The sequence below is a fragment of the Lynx rufus genome, unplaced genomic scaffold, assembly GCF_022079265.1.
Source record: "Lynx rufus isolate CCGP_SWC_20201006 ecotype Redwood Valley unplaced genomic scaffold, mLynRuf1.p SCAF_20, whole genome shotgun sequence".
Taxonomy (NCBI): domain Eukaryota; kingdom Metazoa; phylum Chordata; class Mammalia; order Carnivora; family Felidae; genus Lynx; species Lynx rufus.
The window spans coordinates 943546-967739 of record NW_025814835.1 but is presented as its reverse complement, the minus strand read 5'-3'; the positions used below and the strand labels follow the sequence as shown (position 1 = coordinate 967739).

Genomic DNA, 24194 nt, shown 5'->3' with positions numbered 1-24194 from the left:
CTGCCCCCCTGAGCTCCGGTCTCTGTCCCTAAATTTAAGAAGACTACCTTTGTGGGCTTGGCTTCCCCTTCACTTTGTGGGGGTGGAAAAATCCACTTATGCAGGAAGCTGGCCACCCAGGGGTGCTTCCGGAAGCATTGCGTCCCATGTCTGAAAACGGCTGTTTCTCATATTTTGTTCATTTCCCCGATGTTTTTGGTGGGAGGGCAAGTCTCATACCAGTTACAGCAACATAGCTTATAGAAGTCCTTGATTAATTTTTAATGAGAGATATAAATGCCTTGTGGACTAACTGATCTATGTGACATCAGATTATAGTGAGGGGCCCCTGGGCGGCTCAGTAGGTTAAGCATCCAGCTTCAGCTCAGGTCATGATCTCATGGTTCGTGAGTTTGAGCCCCACGTTGGGCTCTGTGCTGACAGCTCGGAGCCCGGAGCCTGCTTCGAATTCTGTGTCTCCCTCTCCCTCTCCCTCTCTGCCCCTAACCCACTTGTGCTGTCTCTTTCTCTCAAAAATAAATGAACCTAAAAAATTTTTTTTAAAAAGAATTCAAATTATAATTAAAAGATGGGTCATCAAGCATAAAATTTTAAAACACCGAATTAATGGGTCTTTGTTTTTGGTGGATTTCCTCGTTGTAGGGACAGACATGCTAGGAGGACGGGCCCTGGAGCGCACGTGCATGGGGCCACCCTCCTGCCTCACGGCTTCCAGGCCAACCAGCCCTTTCTCTTAGCACTCGTTGCGGAAAAGAAGTGGAGATTAATTTTTGCTGCTTATGACAGTAATGCCATTGAAAATAATATATAAATCATAAAAAGGATGGAAAACTACCATAATTTTACTCGTTAACGTTGGCTGCCGTTCACATTTGGGTAAAAGTTACTCCCGACAGCGTCCCTTCTGTCCCTTCTCCTCACCACGCACTTGGGTGGTTGGATAGCTCTGCACATACTTTCTTCTGTTAGGATATTTATTCCACGGTATGTTTTGTGTCTCCTTTTTATGTTAGAAAACGTGTGTCTCTGCAAGTGCTCATGGCCGCGTGGTGCTTGACACATTCTAACTTCAGTGACCAGGCTGGTGTTTATCGGTGAATACGAAAGTTAACACGTGGACGTTTTATAAACAGGGTTAGAGATCAAAAGACAGACATATCTGAAGGATTTTGGTTCTTTTGCCAAGACGTCCCCGAAGACGGCAGCAGCGTGTGCGTTTCCTGTGTATCAGTCCGTCGGTTGACCTGTCTTCTCCCATCTGATGACTGGAAATGGCATTTTGTTCAAATTTACGTTTATCTTTTATAAGTTTGTGCTGTGGTATCTGCCTCTTTTTCTGTTGTATGTTTTTAGAGGTCTTTGTGTGCAGCTTGTGAAGCATTTGCATCGGTTTCCGCTCTCAAGTCTCGTCCACGTTTTTCATTTATGGTTTCTTTTGTCCCTTTGAGAGTCTACTGTATCTGTAGAGTGGCCTGCTGGTAATGCAAAAGTGATTCTTTTCTTTCTTTTTTTTTTTTAAATGGTTCTTTTTTAAAATGGCTACTTATCCAGCGGGCTTTGGTGCTGATCACCACACGTGACACGGTCGCGGTGCTCGTTATCGCACGTGACATGGCCGCGGTGCTGATCGTGACATGGCCGCCGTGCTGATTATCGCACGTGACACGGCCACAGTGCTGATCATCACATGTGACACAGCCGCGGTGCTGGTCATCACACGTGACATGGCCACGGTGCTCGTTATCACATGTGACACGGCTGTTGTGCTCGTTATCACACGTGACATGGCCGCCACGGCTGCCATTCCGATTATCGCACGTGACACGGCCGTGGTCATCACTCTTGTTACAGTGACAGTCTTACTGCAGCGGCGAATGTGTCCAGTCGGCATGTTGTATACCTTGACTTTGGACGATGTTATATGTTAGTTGTGTTTCAATAAAAACAGTTTTTAAAAATAAAATGGTTACTGAGGCACCTGATGGCTCAGTCGGTTAAGCGTCCGACTTCGGCTCAGGTCACGATCTCACCGTCCGTGAGTTCGAGCCCCGCGTCGGGCTCTGTGCTGACGGCTCGGAGCCTGGAGCTGCTTCTGATTCCGTGTCTCCCTTTCTCTCTGCCCCTCCCCTGCTCACGCTCTGTCTCTCTCTGTCTCTCAAAAATGAATAAACGTGAAAAAAAAATAAATTGGTCACTGCCTTCGGTTTTATGCTTTGAACGTTTCTACTCCATGATTCTATTTTCAGTTTAAAAACGATTCCCACTTTACACATCAAATCTCCTATCCTTCTAGCATTTATTTGGAGTCAAGCTGTGAGTGGGAAATCAGACTTAAGGAAACAACTTGTTGACCAACGGTAGCAGTGCCATGTACTGAATAGCTCGCTATTTTTGCAGACGTGTAAAATTGCCCTCACTCCGTCTCCGAGCTTTCCATCCCCGCGTCAGCAGAGCAGCGCGCCCGTCGCTCCCTACCTTGGCCAGGTGCGTTGTTGCCAACGTCGCCTGCCAGTCTGCTTCTCGAGTTCTCGCTTCACAGTGTCTTTTGCCACGTAAACGTTTTAAGCTTCCCGTGGTAAATACGGAAACACGTGTTCCTCTCTGCTTGTGGAGGCTCGGTTGTGATCAGAAGGCTGTCTTGCCGACGTGGTGCCTGTGAGCGGGCAGCGATGCTTGTCGTTAGCACTGGCGGTGTCATACCTCTTCAGGCGTTGCCTGCACGTAGCCTCACAGAGAAGGGAGTTGGATCCCATCCCGAAATCTGCGTGGCTGCGGGATTGTTGTTAGAGGGAGTGTCAGACGCGTTGCTTGGTGTCACGCGCTGTGAAAAGGCCCGGTCGTGCCGGGCCGGGGCCCGGAAATTCGCCCTGCGGTCTCCTCCTCTCTCAGCTTTTTCCCAGGCTCGCCCAGACTCCCCTGTCTTCTGTCTGCTTTGCTGTGCTTTTCTTCAATGTGGCAAAAGACAGCTGGGCCGTCACCTTATTACTTAGGACATCTAGCTTACGCTTCTCATACTGTTTGCTAAAATGGATTCGTTTCTTTTTTTTTATTTTTTTTTAAATCTTTTTTTTTTCAACGTTTTTTTTATTTATTTTTGGGACAGAGAGAGACAGAGCATGAACAGGGGAGGGGCAGAGAGAGAGGGAGACACAGAATCGGAAACAGGCTCCAGGCTCTGAGCCATCAGCCCAGAGCCCGACGCGGGGCTCGAACTCACGGACCGCGAGATCGTGACCTGGCTGAAGTCGGACGCTTTAACCGACTGCGCCACCCAGGCGCCCCTAAAATGGATTCGTTTCTGTCACGAGATGTTCTTGCGGCTTGTTGACTTTCTGATGCGATTCGAGCGGATTGCTTGGCGGGTGCCACTATTTCTCCGTCGCGTGTTCGTCTTGTTTTGTAGCCCGCGTCCTCCGTAAACTCTCCAGGGTTAAGCGGGGGAGAAGCAGATCGCGAACGCCAACCGACCGGGAGGGATTTCTGTTTGCTGCCTGGCCCACGTGGGGGCGCCACCCCGAGTCTTGCCCGCTGAGTCTCCTTCGCAAGAATTCTCGAGTCACCCGCGTGGACGGTTGGGAACGCCTGCGCTAAATACTCATTTGTAGCGGCCTTAATTTTGCTAAGAGAGGTAGAAAGAAAAGTGTGAAGTTAAAACCTGTATTAGAACGTGCCCGAAAGCAAAGCCAAACGTAAGGCAAACAAACGAGGGTACCTGGGGTACTGGTGTTAACGCAGAATTCTAGGAAAGCGGGTGAGCCGTGACGGAGGCCAGGGGTGGAATCGCCAGCCCTGCAGAGGGTGTGATGGGGCGATGGCACGGGCGTGTATGCGGTTAAAGGGCACACGGGTGCACGCGTGCACTCGGGAAAGTGAGCTTCCCCAGGTTCAACAGACTCTCACGAGAATTTGCCGGGCAGGTGAGGAGGGGCTCTCCTTCTGCGCCGTTGGCAGTTCTGTGTGTAAGTCGTGTGTCGGGAGAGGAGTTAAAATCCTATTGTGTCCTCATCTGTACCTTTGCCTGTCCCGTGTGCCGTGATCCACAGGAGGTGACATTTTGTTACGCTCAAGATCACAAGGATGTGCTCCTCATTTTTATCAGTGACACACGTGTATACGTTTCAAGGGCAGTTACAGAGTTGTAGCATGCGGTTCAGATGATGCTAATTTTAAAATTTTATGGTTGATGCACTTTGATAGAGAGTGTGATTAAGCATTTAAGTAAAGTAACGGTGTAGTAGAATGAAAGCATTTGAAGTTCTGTTATGACCGTAAAACCAAAAAGCAGTATATCCTAGAAAAAAGGAAAGCTTAGCTGAATTTCTGGTATATTAATCAGTTTAAATTTGTAGCTTCATATAATTTGGCATATTTGTATAGATTTTTTTTTCATAGGGAAAAAGCTCTAGTTTCATTATGGATTCAGGCAAGACGATTTGGTTTTTCCATTAATAGCTTCCCCATTAATACACTTCCCCTGACTACCACTCACTTTGACTTTTCTGTGTCTGACGTGATGGATTTGGGGTATGCGATGTCATTACGGTTTGTGACACCGTCAGTTGAGCATCCTGACACTAAGAAGAAGTGACCCTGAAAACCTTAGAGCTTTTCTTGCAGAACTGAGGACACCGCCAGGAATAACCTGTCCGGTTCTGTCGTATCCCCTGGTCACCTGATGTGATCAGACAATTACGGTTTGAACAGGCCGTTTCGCCCTGGCCGTGCTGCCGACCCTGCATAGGTAGGGTTTCTTCTCGCGGCCGCACAGGCGTCTCGAAGGCGTGCTTCAGGCGCCCATACACATTCGGGAAACATGTTTCTGGCTTTTGTGATCAGGAGGATTTATTAACAACAACGAGGTCACAATAAATCATGACTTGCTGATTTATTCCAAAAGATCTACGTAGCAGTAAACAACACCATTTACATTTAATTAGTTTTATTGAACGAAAGGCAATTTTATTTGTAATGAACCACATGTTATGATTAAGGATGTATTTTAATGACCTGTAAGTAATGCGAACAAATGTTGCCCTTGACCTAATAGCAGAGGCTTTCCTACATTATTGAAAACTTCAGAATGATTTTTAAATTATCGTGAAAAGCTTCGAATGACATTCTCATTATTGTGCCATTATTCAGTCATTTGATGTCTAATATACTAGATGAAAGGCATTCCTCTGAATGTTCATGTGCATGTAGAAGTGAGGATTGTTGCTGGGGTTGCTCTCGATCTCCATGTGTCAGAAGGTAGTCTGTTGTACGCGAGCTTCATGTTTTGAAAAATATTTCCACAGCGTAATGCTGAAATGATGAAGGATTCCCAGACGCGCCTTCTCCCAGGAGCCGCTTGGCTGCTTGCTAGGCATTCTTGTCGTATCTCCCTGAGTCTACAGTTGTGACACGATGTGTTTTTTCTTGTGCAAACCAGCTTGACTTAATTAACTTGAAAATAACTTTCTGTTAGTTAACATATACTCTAAGCTGCAGTAGCCGACCCGCTGTGGTGAGCTGCTGTGCTCACCCTTCATCCAACGGAGCATCTCTGTTCTCTAGAAACGTGAAAATTCGTCGGTGCGTGTTTTCCAGGCCCTGATGAAGGTATGTGAGTGAGCTTTCCCAGGTTCGGCAGACTCTCAGAAGAAGTTACAGGGCAGGAGAGGAAGGGGTCTCCTTCTGCCCCGTTGGCAGTTCTGCACCGGCAGGGGCCGCCCTCGGTGTCCCGGGCAGAAGTGGCAGCTGTGGTGTCCCCCTCACCCTGGGGTCCGGCTCCGGGGTGTCTCTTGAACTCTGCAGTTGCAAAGGTGTTTTCCGCGGAGGACCGTTTTGGTAACATTCTCAGAGTCATTTTGGGAGGTTCAGTCATGAGTCTCATCCCTCCGGGTGAGTTTGGAAGTGCCTCATTCCATCTAGCAAGCAAGTCCCTTTCTGCCCCTGAGATCTAGCGTGGTTTCTGCTTCCCGAACTGATACGACACAAATTAGAAGAGAGAGGTTTTTCCCCCTCACTCACCAGCCCAGAGGTGGGTGGTCCGAGGCTGAGAGGGCAGCTCTGTCGTCACTGACATGTGACCGTCACCTGTGTCCCACGTGACTGCTCCCCTCCAGCCTCGCCAGCAGGACGGGAGGACAGGGGCGGGGAGAGGGACCGTGGGCCTTACGGCACCCCCCCCCCCCCCGCGCTCCTTGTGCTCCGCCCCACGTGGTGAGAGCTGGAAAGAGGGGTGAGGGAGGGAGGGTCTTCAGTGGAGCCATGTGCCCAGCGAAAGCCTGAAAGTCCTGTCTTTAACAGGAGTCTCCGCCACACCGTCTCTTCCTTCCGTTTTCTGGCGAGTTTCTCTGATTTGCCGTCGTGCTTCCTCCCGGGCCGTGTGCACCGACACTTCACAGTTGGCTCTCTCAGAGGATTTGGCTGCCCTTAGAACAGCGTGCTCCCTCTGGAGTTGTTAGGGTTACCACTTGTATTAGAATCAGTTCTTTCGCACTTGTTGTTCAGGTAACTCTAGGCTGCTTGAAGAGTTGTGTGCTCTCCACTCACCTGGATTAAAATTAAAGTAGGAGATAAATGTAAGCAGCAAAATAATCTGTTTTCTAGAAATGAAAGAAGCCATAACATTTTACACTGTTGCTCGTTTTTTGCTAAAGAATATTTTCTTTCTTTTCTGTTCTTTTTTTTTTTTTTTTTTTTTTTACATTTGTTTATTTTTGAGAGACAGAGAGACAGAGCACTAGTTGGGGAGGGATAGAGAGAGAGGGGGACACAGAATCCGAAGCAGGCTCCAGGCTCTGAGCCATCAGCACAGAGCCCGACGCGGGGCGCAAACATGCCAACTGTGAGATCGTGACCTGAGCTGAAGTCGGACGCTTAACTGACTGAGCCACCTAGATGCCCCAAGAATATTTTCTTTAAGCCCGCCAGTTGGGGCTCCTACTGGGAGAGGAGAGCTGACAAGCCTAGCTTAACTAGGTCTTCCGGGAAGAGAAGAGAGTAAATACGTGTCTCTAATATATTTTAAGAAATCTGAGAGGATACCACAGTCTGAACAGAAGCTGCCAAAAAAGACCAAGTGGAAGGTGAGGCCACTTAGGATGACACGATTGCTGAAGTAGAAGCAGGCAGACAGGACTGGAAGGTGAATTGTTCTGTGTCTCTGAGCAGAAGGCCAGAGATGAGAAACACCCCTCGGCGACTGTCGTTTCCACCTTGGTCCTCATGCTGCCTGCAGTCATCTTGCGTGTGTGTTTTCTGTGACGTTGAGGCCAAGTCAGCAGGCAGTAAATCGCACATAGTGAAACTGCACACACTTGCACCCGTGAGGCCATCGCCACAGGCCAGAAAGCATGTCCATAGCCCTCGTGACTGTCTGCCATCACCTGCCGCCCTCGTCCGCGTCCATGCTTTCAGTCTGGGCCGCCCTCTCGCGGCTTCTCGTCCGCCCGCCTCTGTCTGCAGACAGTCTGTCCTTACATCAAATGGAAATTCCTTCTATTTTCCACCAATAAATGAACAGTGTTACCCGTCTTGGTATTTATGTCCCCTCCCTCTGATCGGTCATGATGTTCAAGAATTGTTTCTTCTCCTGCGGAAGGACGATTCTTCCCCACTTTGGCCACCGCTGCTCTTCGGGGACCTTGGCCGGCAGTCCCCCCTCCCTCTCCTTTCCTGACCCTCCCTCATGGGCCGGGCAGCCGTGTCTCAGTTTTAGGTTAGGTGAATGTATTTAGAGTTGTTTTATTTTCTCTATTGGATTTTCATTCAGCTCTTTGTCTTTTCCTACTCGCTGGAGATTGCAATACACACGTAACTAAAAGTGTCTTGTAAAAAGGTAAAATCGTGTCACCTGATGTAAAGTGTGAGAACTCACCCTGTCCTTTCTTCTGAAAGTGTATTGTGCCTTTTCTGCACGCATCTATGTTCATACGCATTCATATACTTTTTATATGCATTGTATCTGCGTGTAAGCTGTTCCAGTGTTTCACTTGTATTTTAAAGAAATAAGTGGAGGGGCGCCTGGGTGGCGCAGTGGGTTAAGCGTCCTACTTCAGCCAGGTCGCGATCTCGCGGTCCGTGAGTTCGAGCCCCGCGTCAAGCTCTGGGCTGATGGCTCAGAGCCTGGAGCCTGTTTCCCATTCTGTGTCTCCCTCTCTCTCTGCCCCTCTCCCGTTCATGCTCTGTCTCTCTCTGTCCCCAAAATAAAAATAAACGTTGAAAAAAAAAAAAAATTAAAGCTATAAAAAAAAAAAAAAAAAGAAATAAGTGGAAAAACAGCATTTTTGTTTTCCTTTTGCTGTTTATCATTTCTGTTCTTCACCGTTCCTCCCAAAAGGCTGGGTTTCTAGTGCGTAACACTTCCCTGCCGCCTAAACAGTTCCCTGCTGTTAATGTTTCTTGTAGTGTGTGTCTGCTAATAGTGAAGTCTCATTTTCATTGATCTGAAAATCTCTTTATTTCAGCTGTTTCGGTAAAAGATATTTTTGCTGAATGTGGAATTCTGGGTTGACCTGTGTTTTTCCTTGTAGCACTTTAAATATTTTGTTCCACTGTCTCCTGCTTCCATTATTTCTAATGAGAGATCAGCGTTCCTTTGATCGTTGTTCCTGTGTGTAATATGTCATTTTTCTCTACGGATTTGTGAGACTTTCCTTTCTTTGTTTTTTTGGCAGTGTGTCTTTGCTTTTTGATGTTGTTGTTAGTGTTGTTGTTATTGTTTTTTTGTTTTGTTTTGTTTTTTAAATCTGTGTAGGGTTTTTCTCGGCTTCTTTAATCTGTCTGGGCTGTTAACATATTTAGCGTGTTTTTAGTCATTACTTCTTCATAGGTTTCCTTCGTTCTTTCTCCACTCCTCCCAGGATCCCAGGCATAAGCATGTTAGACCTCTTGATATTCTGCCAGTGGTGCTGTTTCCATATTCTTTTCTAGATCTTTTTCCTTTGTGTCTTCAGAGTCATTATCCCTTGATCTCTCCCTGAATTCACTGATTCTATTTCTGTCATCCCCAATCTGCTAAGCCCATCTAATAAACTTATTTCAGGTGTCGTATTTTTTTAATTCTAGAATTTCCATTTGGTTCTTTTTCCTTAAATGTAATTTTTGTGTGTGTGCTTTGGTTTCACGTTGATTATTCTTTAGGAGAATATTTTTCTTTAAGTCTTTGAGATGTTATAATTGCTTTGAAATCCTCATCTCTTAATTCTGATCTGGTCATCTCAGAATTAATCCTTTTTTTTTCTTAAGTTTACTTATTTATTTTGAGAGAGAGAGGGTGCTAGTGGGGGAGGGGCAGAGAGAGAGGGAAAGAGAATCCCAAGCATGCTCCGTGCTTCTCACGAACTGTGAGATCGTGACCTGAGCTGAAGTCAAGAGTTGGATGCTTAACTGACTGAGCCACCCAGGTGCCCCAGAATTAGCCTGTTGATTGAATTCTTTGCTGAATACAGACCTTGTGTTCTTTTTTTTTTTTTTTAATGTTTTTATTTATTTTTGAGACCGAGAGAGACAGAGCATGAGCAGAGAAGGGGCAGAGAGAGAGGGAGACACAGAATCTGAAGCAGGCTCCAGGCTCGGAGCTGTCAGCACAGGGCCCGACGCGGGGCTCGAACTCACACGCTGCGAGAACATGACCTGAGCCGAATTCGGACGCTCAGCCGACTGAGCCACCCAGGCGCCCCCAGACCTTGTGTTCTTGTGTCTTCATAGGTCTAGAAATTTGGATTCTTTTTTCAGCATTTCTAATGACAGGTTGTAGAGATTCTGGATGGACTTATGTCCTTCTGAAGAGTGCTGTGTTTTGTGTTTGGTTTTAAGTGGTAGTTAACTTGGCTGAAGTCGAACTCTGAACTCTGAAATCTTTCCTGGAGCTGGGGGCTGCTGGAAACCCACCCCGAGTGTGGGTTGTGTGGGGTCAGGATGAGACGATGCCAGAAGTTAGGGCCACTCTGAGGCACTCTCCTGTCTCAGGTCCCTGTCTTCACCGTCACTCTTCAGCTGCTGTGGTTGCCCCAGTCTTTGACCTCTGTCTCTTGTGGCTAGTCTGTGTTTTTCTGTCTAGATACGGCAGCCACGCTGAAACATTGGTTCTGAGACAAACCCAAGCTAGAACAGGTAACAAAAGATGGATACCAGAACTCAAACAATGGTGAACTCTGTGTTGGGGGACCTTCAAGACCACCCCCGGTTTTCCTATGGTTATTTATTTATTTTGAGAGTGAGTGAACATGAGTGGTGAAAGGGTAGCAGGGGAGGGAGAGAGAGAACACCACGCAGGCTCCCGCTGTCAGCACAGAGCCCAGCATGGGGCCCGCCCTCACGAACTGTGAGACTATGACCTGAGCTGAAATCAAGAGTCGGATGCTTAACCGACTGAGCCACCCAGGTGCCCCCAAAGAGAGAATCTTAAGCAGGCTCCATACTCAGTGCAGAACCCAACATGGGGCTCAATCCCATGACCCTGAGCTGAAATCAAGAGTCGGACGCTTAACCGACTGAGCCACCCAGGCGCCTCAAGACCACCCCCAGTTGTTGGGGTTTTTAGGGTATTTTTGTTTCACTTTTAATTTTATTTTTCATTTTTTAAAATGTATATCCACATTAGTTAGCATATAGTGCAACAGTGATTTCAGGAGTAGATTCCTTAATGCCCTTCCCCCACTTAGCCCATCCCCCCTCCCCCCACCCCTCCTGTAACCCTCAGTTTGTTCTCCATACTTATGAGTCTCTTCTGTTTTGTTCCCCTCCCTGTTTTTATATTCTTTTGGTTTCCCTTCCCTTATGTTCATCTGTTTTGTCTCTTAAAGTCCTTATATGAGTGAAGTCCTATGATTTTTGTCTTTCTCTAATTTCACTTAGCATAATACCCTCCAGTTCCATCCACGTAGTTGCAAATGGCAAGATTTCATTCTTTTTGATTGCCGAGTAATACTCCACTGTATATGTGTGTATATGTATATACCCATTCATCCATCGGTGGGCATTTGGGCTCTTTCCACACTTTGGCTATTGTCAATGGCGCTGCTGTAAACATGGGAAGACCACCCCCAGTTTTAATGATTCCCTAGGAGGACCCCCAGGACTCAGCACACAGTCCTCCTCATGAACACGATTTATTCCAGTGAAAGGACATGGGCGCAGACAGCCAGCTGAAGGACTCTGGGGCGAATCTGGAGGAAGCACCATGCGGGTTCCAGAGCCCCTCCCAGTGGCCTCACGCGGGGTGGGCTGCACACCCCAGCAGCACGTTGGGAGAACACGTGTGAAACGGCCCTATCAGGCGAGCACAGTGGGGACTCACGGAGGCATGTGCCCAGATGCCAGACTCCCGGAAGGAAGCAGGTGGTCAGCATGAACCGGGTTTCCTGAACTCGGGAGGTTCTCATCTGGGAGTGGTGGGGACCCGCCTGAAAGGCACGTTTCGAGACCCCACCCAGCCTTGCGTGCGAGCAGGCCTTTCCCACCTCGGCTGTGTTCCTCTCTCGGCTCAGCCCACCCCCTCGGCCGTGGTGTCCTTCCGGGAGGAGCGCCAGCCATATCGCCCTTGGACCTCACGCAGCGGGGGGGAGAGCAGCCGGCTCCCTCGAGAGGCCTGGCCGCGGCCTCTAGAGCCACGCGGTCCACTGTTTGCACCGCGTCTGAGTGGGAGACCCCAGCAGCCGCTGCTCTAGGTCCCGCAGCCCCTTTGAATCTCAAATGCCAGTCTCTGGCAGCGGGAGGGGAGGGCCTGCCAACAGCTGTGAGCGGCAGCCGTGACCTTACCCTCCCCCGTGCTCCTGCCCGGTGTCAGGGCCTCTGCTGGGCCACCTGCAGGCCTCATGTCGCCTGCCCAGACTTTGAGCCGGAAGGGTTTTATGCAGGAGGCACAAAGCATTTTTTACAGGAAAAAATTTTTTTTTTACATTTATTTATATTTGAGAGACAGAGCGTGAGCAGGGGAGGGGCAGAGAGAGAGGGAGACACAGAATCAGAAGCAGGCTCCAGACTCCAAGCCGTCAGCACAGAGCCTGACGCGGGGCTCCAACCCACGAACCGCGAGGTCATGAGCTGAGCCGAAGTCGGACGCTTAACCGACTGAGCCACCCAGGTGCCCCAGGAAAATATTTTCATATAGCTTAATCCTGAAGACGCGTTGTGTTTAGGAATTGGTCAAGAGGAAATCTGAATCTTCAAACCTTTTCACAGTGCCTTTACATGCCCCCCCGCTCCCCCTTCTGTCCCCATCTTTTACTGGGGAGTGGCCCAGAAGAGACCATTCCCTTTCTGGGACAGTGACACTTAGTAATCAGACCGCCTTACTCTAATGTGCACATGCAGGGGGGTGAGGGAAGTGGGGTCAGGCTCATGGTCCTCTGTTGCAGACCATGGCTGATCTGGAACGCCAACCACAAGTCAGCAGCGGTGAGATGTTCCCGAGACAGATGGGGCCGTGGAGGGGTCACCAGGAGGGGTGGGCCGTCCTCTTGGAGCTTTGGGCAGGGGTCACATGTTGGTACCAGAAGCATCTTGATTTCACGTGGCCCGTCAGAGCACCGGCCCTTGATCGTGGGCAGCTCAGGCGTCCCCGGCCCAGCCCACGCCCAGGTGGTTTCTGTGGCTAACATCCCTCCCAAGGGTCTGAATTCTTGCACCGGCCGCAGCTCCAGGCTGTGTTTGCGAGCCTCTGTCTGCATTCGGCGAGGCACTGCTCGTGCCATGGTCGGAACAGCCCTGGCGGACGGCGTCACACCCGGCTCGGAGTCCGGTGCAGGCACGTGGGGGTCTGTGAGTCCAGGCTTCAAATGATGCGACTTCCCGGCCGGGCCGTGAGAGCTGTGCTGCAGACCCGGCATCGGCCCTGCTCCGAGGACAGTTTGAGGGCAAGGTGGAGGTGCGCAGCAGGGGTCCCTCCGGCCTCCCTCCGTGGGGTCCCATCGGGAAGCCCACCCTGGTCAAAGGTCCACCGTCCACAGCTTTTACCTTCCTGTGCAGTGAGCTTGAGCCTGACGTGTTCCTGTGTGAGTGGCTCGTTTTCTCTTTTTCCACGAATTGTTTCCGTATTCACTGGGTTGTTGTATCAAACCCGCGTTTCCACTACAGAATTCACCTTAAACTCAGAAGTGCGTCCGACTGTGGTTGAGGGTTTTCAGTTATCCTCAGGCGCCTGTGCCGTCCGCTGCTGCTGAGGAGATCGCTCACGGAACCGAAAGGGAAGCCAGCCTGCCTTCAGAGGGCGGCAGGGAGACTAGGTCTGGGGGGATGCGGAGGTGAGGGCACTGCCGAGGAGTGTGGGGCACAGCGGGCTGGGGTTCTGGGCCTCCTCGTTGCTGTGTCCTTGACATTTCAGGCCCGTCGTAAGGACAGATTTCTTAAGTTTCCGTGTAGTGTTGTACTTGTCCAGCTTTTTGATAGCCAATTAAGATTATATTTTTAAACACGAGTGAAATATCAAGAACTAAAAGACCTTTATTAGTTTACTCTGAAGAACTCGGCTGTACATAATCTACATTTGTGGGTATAACTCACACACGTACAATATTATTTGTGTTCATGTGATTCGGTGTGAGAAATAGACTAGCACATTTAGATGGTAACAAACTTAAGATGTGTGCTTTGGGGTTTTGTCTTATGTGTCGGTTATATGTGGGCACTTTAGGGCGTGTGGAGTCACCACACAGAACAAAAACGAGGTCCCTCTCCCCTGGGCTGTCTAGTGCCCAGTGCAGTCAGAGTCCCGTGTGGGTTTTGGTTTTGCCAAAGTCCAAACAGACGAGGAACTTTCCAGTGTTGTAAACTCTCTGTGAACTCCCAGTAAAAACTATCATGCACCATTAAAAACTTGAAATTTGTTTTCAACACATTTCACTTATTATAACATTAATAAAATTATATATAGAGAGAGTTTTAAAAACTAAACTTTCTAAGTCAGCAGACATACCTTTATAATTGTCTTAAAATGAGGTGCTTAAGATGTTGTCTCTGGAGACTTAGCTATTTAAACTTCCGTGTTGCCAGTGAATGGAATATCCTAAACCATTTCTTTCCTACTTCAACGCCAGTTCTGGGAAAGTCGCTATGGCGTGTGGATAGCTGAAGCCTTTCCGTACAGTCTTACAAATACAGATCATGGGGATGTGGTTCAGGCCCATGGGAGAAATGCAACACGCTCGTGGCTGTAAGGAAAGCAGCTGTGTAGAGCAAATGCAGTAGCTGCTAAAAGAAAAGCATGTAAACAAATCTAGGATTTGCTAGGTTGTTTTCTAAAACTTCTGCGGAATTGTGAGCTTTACTTAAATCTCACTAAATTCTTTGGTACCCACTAACTCCTAAATACTCACACACGGTCTGACAAAACTTCAAAGCATACAGATGGGAAGTATACCTTCGCCTCTAAACTTGGGCCCGTGGGGCAGCCGCAGGCGGTAGGTGTCGTGTAAGTATCGCCCACGTGCTTTTGACACACACCTGTCATTAAGCAGCAGCGGTGTGTTAGAATCAAGAGAAATTGCCACACCTCTGTTGAGCTCATGAGTGATTTCTCTTAGTTGCCCTTCCATCCTGACCCGTAGAGTTGGCGCACGAAATACAGGAAGTCGGCCATCGCTTTTGATAACAATACATGACAAATGTTAGTTGGTGATTAAAAATTTTCCATGTAACTTTACTTAATTGTAGTGTAATTAATTCGGATATTCTGTATTCCAGGACCTTTTTTCAATCAGTGCTTATGTTTATGCTCAGAAGCCACAACTGGATATTCACAGTTTTGAAGGCACCTTTACCAGGGTAAGTTAAGTCTTTTGTTAAATACAAATATATTCATTGTGCATACAAGTTAAAAATAGCAAACCTTACATTTGAAAGAGTACTTAGAGAATTAAAACAGAAGTTTTGAACTGAAGCGGGACAGCCTAGAGAATGTTTCCAGTTCTCAAATCTCCATGTATCCAGTCTCCGTGTGGGATGCGCTCACGACCGTGTTTCTGTTTAGCGTATTTACTCTGGAAGAGGTCTTCACCCTGAAAATACTAGGAGTCAGTAAGATGAAGTCTGAAATTGCTATTTCAGCTTTGACTTTGTGTTATAGTTAATACACTAGAATAGCCACATCGTCGCCTGATTTTAGTAAGTGGGTGCGTGGATGGGCGTGTGCGTGTGCATTTGCTCACATAGACGCGTGCGTTTCATTGAACTCCCTTTTCAGTATTGAGGTGTTTTACTCTATCTTGAAGTCCCTTCTCCCCAGAGAGTCCTATCCCCTATTTGATAGGATTTGGACGAGTCAGTAGCTTTGGATTTAGCAGCTTACACTGATACTATAAATGCCTTATAAAAATTAAGGGGTTTTAGTACATGACTGGAGTTTACTTTTAACTGGTGCAATTGTTGTACAAAGATTTCTGTTGGTGCAGTCAGCGTCGTTTCATTCTTGGTCACACACCAGGTGAGCAGGTGTCCTTGTTGAGAAAGCACTTACTACGTGTCAGACGATGGGCAAATTATGGGAATGCGAACAGGCGTGCCTGTGGGGAAGATGGTCATTGTTCTGTAACTTTGTTATTACATGTGCTTCAGTGAGAAAAGCATGTTCGAAATGTTGGTGGAGACACATGAGGAAGTGTATAATGAGATCTGGAGAAAACCAAGATCTTTCTGTGTTTTTGCAAAAATGTTTATGGAAAAAAGCACTTCTAGTTAAAGACGAGTTGGCACATGTGAGAAAAAGCCTGATGAGAGGGCTTCATTAGTACAATAAATTGAGTTATTAGCTCAGCCACTGTTAATATTTTGGAAAATGATCTGCTGTCTTCCTTCCTGGTTCCCAGCTTTGTCTTGCTTACTGCTTGCTAAGGAATCACACCGAGTTCCGTGCGAGTGTGCGAGAGTGTGGCCAAACACAACCAGGCTGCAAAGCGCAGTTCACGCAGTGCGTGGCGGAGTGTGGGACTGAGCGTGTGTGTGCGCGAGTGAGCGTGCGGGGTGGGGGAAAGAAGGATGGGGAAGGGCAGCCAGGTTCCATCCGGAAGGTCTGGTCGAAAGAAGGAAGAGGCCGTTTCAGGATTTCCAGCTTAGAGAGGATGACATTGGTGTTTGTAAAAGATCCCAGGCAGTCACGTGCATTTATGTCCCCCCGGCCTCCCCGGACCGAACAGGCCGCACGCTTGGGAGAAGGAAAAGACTGCAAACTGCAGTTTTCTGTAAGGAGAGGTGTCCGGAATGGCAGGGTCTGCCCCAGAGCCAGGGCGCCACACGGGGGGTTGGTCTTGGGGTTTTGACTTCATCAAGGCCACGGTTCACCCAAGTTACACGTACTTCTTGTGAATTCTGGCACGTTCTTGATATGCGTGGTTCGACCACCCGCCTTCCGCTGTCTCCTTTGGGTGTTTCCAACAAGATTTTGTTTCACTCCGTTCAGATACGTCGTCACGTTCTGGGTTGTTTAAGGAGAAAAATTGTCATTCTTGTGTGCGTCTTTCCAAAAGGAGGAAAGAAAGAAACCGTGTTGAGTAACTGGTTTCGCCACCAGAAAATGGAATTCATCAGTTTAATTACTGAAGTATAAAGTCAACATTTGAAGGAGTGATACCTGCTTAGATTCCTTTTTCAGAGCGTGATACACAGAGGAAAAAATACACGCTTTGTATCAGCGTAAGTAATTAAATAAGAATCAGGGCAAATTAATTCACGTGCCCTGTGGCAGTGCATGTATTACGTGCTTTGCTTTGCTGCCTACGCGGAGTCTGGTCGTCGCATTGTGACTAATGTCGGGATGACCTCAGCTGCTCACTGTGTGACATTCTGAGTTACAGAAATGATTCGTGTCATTATTAGTGGCACAACTGATTTGCTTATTGTTCAGGACCAAGCAATTCTCTCTGAAGTTTAGAGTTTAAAACTAGCCAGTTCTGAAATAGTAGCAATGTTTGTGGGCCATTAACACCATTCAAGCTTCTTTATAAATACGTTTTCTGCTGTAATTTCTTAGAACCAGAGCACACGTCCTTGTTCAGGTCTCTTCCAGTCAAAATACTCCCCTTCTAAAAAGCAAATTTCTATTGTTTGCTAAATGCGGAAGAAACAGCCTCAAATGGTATCCTTTTGCTTTCTCCCTTCCCAAAGCAAATTTCATCTTGGCAAACTGTAACATTAAGGAGGCGGAAACCCAGGGAGAAAGTTCCTCGGAGATCGTTTCTTTCCCACCTTCCCAGTGTTTATTCTGTCCTGTGTGAGATTGGTAAAGAGCTGTGTCTTGCAGTAGTTCTCTTGATATTAGAAAAAGTTTAAAGTCCTTTCTCGTTATCCAGAATTGAAACTGCATAGATACCGTGCTGTTCACGCACAATTGTGAGAGAAAGAGACTGGTGCGTTCACATGATTAGATAGTCGTGGAAACGTAGAGGGAGAGCCGGCTTAAACTTCCGAAATGGAATGGCGCAGAACCTTTCTCTGCAGTTTAGGTAGATGGCCTGTGGTTCGTGCGGAGTTTTTAATGCCCTTACTCCTCTCGGGTCTGACGCAGCGGGGGACACCGTACCAGGCGACCGGCAGCGGCACGCATGTTTAAACCTACCTCCGTCGTCGTCAGGGAGCCGGAAGAGTGGCAGACCGCTGCGGTCACGCTGTGGTCCTCGCGCGGTCGCGGGCGGCCTGGAGGAGGAGGAGCGGAGCCGCGCAGCAGAGGCCGGACGGACGGCCGAGGGTCCTCACGGGCGCGCCTGGGGGAGGGCCTCCGCGGTCCTTTGCTGTCTGACTTACTCACTTACTGGACCCACGGGGACGCCTGCTCCGTGCTCGGAAGGTCAGGGTCACCACCGTGGTTGCCTACATAAGCATAGCAGTTGCCACGAGGCAGTGGAAATGAGTCAGAGTTCATATTAAAAAGTGTTTGTTCGTTTCACACCTTAAAACGATAAGTGTGTGAGGCGGCACTTGGCAGGATTTACCCAGGTTACATGCTCAGTTTGCTCGGTTGTGGCTGAAATGCCTAGATGAACAGATCATTAAAAGATGTGCTACGTGGACCATATTTGGGAAGCAGGAATGAGACTAACAGTTTTCTGTCTGACGGTGCCTGTCAGAGTCGGATTCTGAGACCATCTCTGAATGAGTTGGAAGTCAGTCCTTCCAGTTCAGTTACAAGTTCAAGTACGAAACAGTTGATGCATAGACGCCACCTACTTCTCTTGAAAGTTGGTGCTCTTTCTGTGAAATCATGAAGGTCAAAGGGAAAACTCCGTTTTCGTGGGCTGTTCATTTCTCAGGCAATTGTCATCTCTACTTTGAACGGCTACTCTGCTTATAAAAACGGGCCCACGTGGCAGCCTGGCATTTTCCTGTGGAAGAAACAAGCAGTGGCATTGGGGTACCCGAGGCACAGGGCTGGAATATGCTTATGTGTCGTAAGAACCCCAGGCTGCAGTGTCTCACCCGAGCGTGGGCGCTGCTTAGAGACCCCACGTGTTTGAACGAGTCGAATCTAATGAACTCTCCTCTTCACACGGGGTGTAACTGAGGCAACAGTAAATTCCCACCTCGGCTCTTGAAACGAGTGGGTTGTTAGGAAACGGCAGCCACCTGTGTTCTGAACCCTGCACGGCACCCGGGTCTGGAGGCTGAGAAAACTTCTGTGTCCGGGGGTAGCTTTCTTCTTAGGGTGACGTAAAGCAGTGAGGGGAGACACGGAACATAGTGCTCGGATCGAGGAGGCCGACCGGCTGCTGACACGTGTTGCTGTCGCGTGCCTGCGAGGCACCTGTGGGTGGAGCCCGTCCCTGGACTAAACTTAAGTCCCGGTATGTCACCTGACAAATATTTGCAGTACTAGGGGACATATTCTGGAAACTGTTAGGTGGGTTTAGATTTTGTGCCTCACGAATAAATCAGAGAATCAGTTATATTAGAGAACCAACTATCTAGAAAGTATATTCCATGTAATTAGCAAAATGGCCAGAATTTATATCACTTCAAAATGGTTTGATGAGTGAATAGAAGGAAAACACCAGTAGCATAAACCTCTGTTTCTTATATTCATTGTGTTTGTTTATTTTTTGAGAGAGAGAGAGAGAGAGAGAGAGAGAGAGAGAGAGTGTGAGTGGGGGAGGGGCAGAGAGAGAGGGACACTAGGAATCCGAAAAAGGCTCCAGGCTCTGAGCCATCAGCCCAGAACCCAACGCGGGGCTCGAACCCACGGACCGTGAGATCGTGACCTGAGTCGAAGTCGGACGCTTAACCGACTGAGCCACCCAGGCGCCCCTTTGAAGATTTCAATTTCTTTCCTCCTTCCCAAATAATTTTGATTTCTTTGTGATCTTAAGGTATATCCCTACAGCAGATTATCAATTTTTAATAGAAAGCACTTCTACAGAGAGTGGCATTATGTAAGGGGGACACACAGCGCTCAGGATGGCGGAGGACCCATCACTTCTTGGAGACATACAGGCAGTTGGCCACCACACTGGACATCTTCCCCGTGTAACTTCTGGGTGCAGAGCTGCGGACTTCTGTAACTCCCTATTCTGGAATGTTCCATAGCCAAAGTTACAAGAATACTTTATAGACAGGGACTTCAGATTAAGGGGAAAAGATCCCAGACTTTAGACAGTTATTTTAGGTTTTGAACATAAACGCGAAATATAAAGATCACTGGAGCGTGCATTACTGCTGCCGTGACTGTGGCGCGTGGCTGTGCTTGACAGCCACGCGTGGTCATTGCTAACGTGCAGCTTCAACTTGAGATTTGGTTCGATGGAAAGTCTCTGGTGTGATAATAACATTAAGGAGAAATTAAACACAACTGTTGCCTTTACAGAGAGACACATACATGTTTTAGTTTTAAAATAAACCACAGATACACTTTTTCTCCCCTGAGTATACATACATTTGAAAAGCATAACCCGTGTCCTTAGCGCCAGGCAAGGAGAGTTTACTTGGCCACACCTACTAAATAAATGTCGATGCGTTGATTTATAATACATCTGTGATAATATTTTACACTTTTCCAGGAGTGCTGTGGTGTTATTCAGTTACGTATTAGAAGATATAATTTTAGTTTGCTCTCTGGAGAAATGAGAACATACAGTAGTTTAGTGAAAATTTTATATTACTTTATATTGAAGTTAAATATCTGAAAAATGAATTCATTAAAGTAATTCTTTCCACCTGTAATTTCGTTTTTAAATTTCCATTACTTTTTGTGATTTTTTTTTCCATTTTCTTAAGGTGAGATACACATAACATAAAGTTTACCATCTGACGCACTTTTTAAATTGTTTTGAGAGAGAGAGCGCACACTCAAGAGAGCACACGAGCGGGGGAGGGGCAGAGGGAGGGAGAATCCCAAGCAGGCTCTGCGCTGTCAGCGCAGAGCCCGGTGCGGGGCTCGAACTCACAAACCACGAGATCACGACCTGCACCCGAATCAAGAGTTGGACGCTTAACCGACTGAGCCACCCAGGCGTCCCCCCGTCTTAAGCGTTTCTAAGTGTACAATGCAGTGACGTTAGGTAGGTTCATAGTGTCGTGCAGCCTTCACCACCATCCACCTCCGTGTTGTTTTCATCTCGTAAAACTGAAAGTCTGTCCCCACTGAACACTAACTCCCAGTTCCCTCTCCCTGCAGCCCTTGGCGACCACCATTCTCTTTTCTGTCTCTGAGATGGTTTTGGCTAAGTGCCTCGTGTAACTAGAATCCCACAGTATTTGTCTTATCGTGACGGGCTTATTTCACTCAGCATCATGTCCTCATCGATCGAGAGTCGGACGCTTTTGTCCTATGTTTTCTTCTAAGACTTTTGTTGTTGTAAGTCTTACGTTCAGGTCTTTGAGTCGTGTTGTTATTTTTATATGTGGTATTAGGGAAGGGTGGCTCTACTGTTTGGCAAGTGGATATCCAGTTTTCCCAGCATCATTTGTTGGAAGACTCTTTCCCCAGTGTAAGGTTTTGGTACCCTCACCAAGAATTATTTATCCGTATATGCAAGGGTTCATTGTATTCCATTGGTCTTCGTGTTTGTCTTTATGGCAGCACCACAGCGTTATGATTACTGTAGCTTTGTAGTAAGTTTCAAAATCAGGAAGTGTGATTCCTCCAGTTTTGTTCTTTTTTTTTTCCTCCAAGATTGTTTTTGGATATTGGGGTCCCTTGGGGTTCCATATGAATTTTAGGAGGGTTTTTTCTATTTCTGCAAAAAAAATGTCATTGGGATTTTGATGAGGGATTGCATTGAATTTATAGATCACTTTGGGTAGTATTGACATTTTCACAATATTAAGTCTTCCAATCCATGGACATGGGATGTGTTTCCATTTATTTATGTCTTGTTTACATTGTTTCAGCCGTTTTGTAATTTTTATTTTATAGGTCTTTCGAGTTAATTTCTTTTTTTTTTAATGTTTTATTTATTTTTGAGACAGAGAGAGACAGAGCATGAACGGGGGAGGGTCAGAGAGAGAGGGAGACACAGAATCCGAAGCAGGCTCCAGGCTCTGAGCTGTCAGCACAGAGCCCGACGTGGGGCTCGAACCCACGGACCGTGAGATCAGGACCTGAGCCGAAGTTGGACGCTCAACCGACTGAGCCACCCAGGCGCCCCTCGAGTTAATTTCTAAATATTTTATTATTTTTGCTGCTAGGAGGAATTGTTTTTATAATTTACTTTACAGATTGTTCACTGTTAGTGTATATAAATGCAAGTCATTTTTGTGTGTTGACTGTGTATCCTGCTCCTTTGGTGAATTCGTTTGTTCAGTCAAAGAGTTTTCTTGTGGAATCTTTAGTGCTTTCTACTTTTAAGGTCATATCATATGTAGACAAGTAATTTTACATATTCTTACCCATATGGCTTTTATTTCTTTTTCTTGCATAATTGCTGTAGTTGAACTTCGAGTACTGTGTTCCAAAGTGAATAGATACAGTGAAGGTAGGCATCCGGATGAAAAGGTTTCAGTCTTTTACCACCTGGGGTGATAGTCTCTGTGGCCTTTTCATGTATGGCTTTTATTTTTACTTTTTAAATTTGTTTATATAAATTCAAGTATAATTAATTAACATACGGTGTAGTATTGGTTTCAGGAGTGGGACCCAGTGATTCAGCACCTACATGTAACACCCATGCTCATCCCAACAAATGCCCTTAACATGGCTTTTATTTATGTTGAGGTAGTTCCCTTCTCTTCCTAGTTTGTTGAATTCATTTTTTTTTTTTTAATCATAAAAGGGTATTGAATAGGTGCTTCTTCTTCATCAGTTGGGATGTTCATGGGGATTTTTTTCCTTCATTCTGTTAATGTAAGGTATGACATTGATTGGCTTATATTTTGAACCAACCTTGCATTCTGCTTGGTCATACTGTATAATCTTTTTAATATTTTGCTAAATTCTATTTGCTAGTATTACAAGATTATTGCATTAGTGACCATAAAGGATATTGATCTCTAGTTTATTTTTCTTGTCATGTCTCTGTCTGGCTTTGGTACCAAGGTTGCACTGGGTTTATAGAGTGAGTTAGGAGATGTCCCTCCTCATTAATGTTTTGGAGTAGTTGGAGAAGGATGGAAATTAGTTCTTCTTTAAATTTTTGGTATATTTCACCAGTGAAGTCATTGGATCCAGGGTGTTTCTGTATCAGATTTTTTATTATTGATTCAGTCTTTTAACTAGATATAGGTCTCTTCTCATTTTCTATTCATGATTAGTGTTGGGAGGTTTTGTGTTTCTAGAAATTCACACATTTCATCAAATTTCTTGGCACACAGGTGTTAATGTATTCTCTTATAATCATTTTATTAATGTAGAATTGTAGCGGTGTCCCCACCTTGGTTTCTGATTTCAGTAATTTGAGTAGTCTTCTTTTTTTCTTAGTCCACCTAGCTAATGGTTTGCCAATTTTGTTGATGTTTTCAAAGAACCAACTTGTGGTTTCATTCATTTTTTTTGAATTTTTTATTTAAAACAAATTTTTTTAACGTTTATTTTTTTTTGAGAGAGAGAGAGAGAGAGAGAGAGAGAGCGCAGAGGAGGGGCAGATAGAGAGGGAGACACAGAATCCGAAGCAGGTTCCAGGCTCCAAGCTATTAGCACAAAACCCGACGTGGGGCTTGAACTCATGAACCAAGAGATCATGACCTGAGCCAAAGTCAGACACTTAACTGAGCCACTCAGGCGCCCCAGCTTTCATTCGTTTTTTAAATTGTTTTTCTGTTATTTATTTCATTTGTCTCTGTTCTCATCTTTATTTTTTCCTTCCTTCAGCTAGCTTTGGGATTAGCTTATTCTTTTTCTAGTCCCATAATTGTAAAGTTAGGTCATCGATATGAGAGCTTCCTCTTTTTTAATATAAGCGCTTCTCGCGGTCAGTTTCCCCCTTAGCACCACTTACGTTGCACTTCGTAAGTTTTTGCAAGTTGTACTTTCAGTATCATTTGTGTCCAAGCATCTCTTAATTTCCTTTGTGATTTCTTCTTAATTCATTCGTTGTTTAAAAGTGTCTAATTTCCACAATTTTGTGAATTTTCTGTTACTGATTTCTAACTTTATCTCATCGTGGTTGGAGTAGATACTTCGTATGATGATCTGTTGAGACTTCATTTGTAACATAAGGTCTGTCCTGGGAAACGTCCCGTGTTCACTTGAGAAGAATGTGTTTGCTATTCTGGGTGGAGTGTTCTGTATGTCTGTTAGATCTAGTTGGTTTATTGTGCTGAGTTTTCTATTTACTTACCTGTGTCTGGTGGTTCCAGCCATAATTGTGAGTGGGATACTGGGGCTATAATTGTGAGTGGGTACTGGGGCCATGATTGTGAGTGGGATACTGGGGCCACGATTGTGAGTGGGATACTGGGGCCATAATTGTGAGTGGGATACTGGGGCCACGATTGTGAGTCGGATACTGGGGCCATAATTGTGAGTGGGTACTGGGGTCTCTAACTATTACTGCTAAGCTGTCTGTTCCAATACTCATAAATTCTGTCAGTTTTTGCTTCATATATTTTTATAGTTTTTGTTAGATGCACAGTTTATAATTTTCCCGCCCCATTGAACATTTAATAATATAAAATGTCTCTTGTAACCTTTTTTGATTTGATATTTATTTTGTCTGATATTCCTGTGGCCGCATCTGCTTACTTTGCTTACTATTTGCATAGGATACGTTTCTCATACTTTTCACTTGCAACCTCTTTGTGTCTTTGGATGTAAAGTGAGCCTCCGCATGTAGACAGCATAGAGTTGG

At 46.4% G+C, this 24194-nt stretch overlaps 1 protein-coding gene across 5 annotated transcripts in view; it reads left to right on the top strand.

Annotated features, from left to right (window-relative positions):
• The window catches only part of ATP9B (ATPase phospholipid transporting 9B (putative)), a 257177-nt gene that overhangs the window by 99478 nt on the left and 133505 nt on the right, over positions 1 to 24194 (top strand). For 4 of the 5 annotated variants that reach the window (XM_047086323.1, XM_047086327.1, XM_047086322.1 and 1 more), the window contains one exon: positions 14671 to 14751. The exons of the other annotated variant lie outside the window; for it this stretch is intronic. In XM_047086323.1, coding sequence (XP_046942279.1) covers positions 14671 to 14751 — 81 coding nt within the window. The remainder of the gene's footprint in view (positions 1 to 14670; positions 14752 to 24194) is intronic. 5 annotated transcript variants of the gene reach the window in all.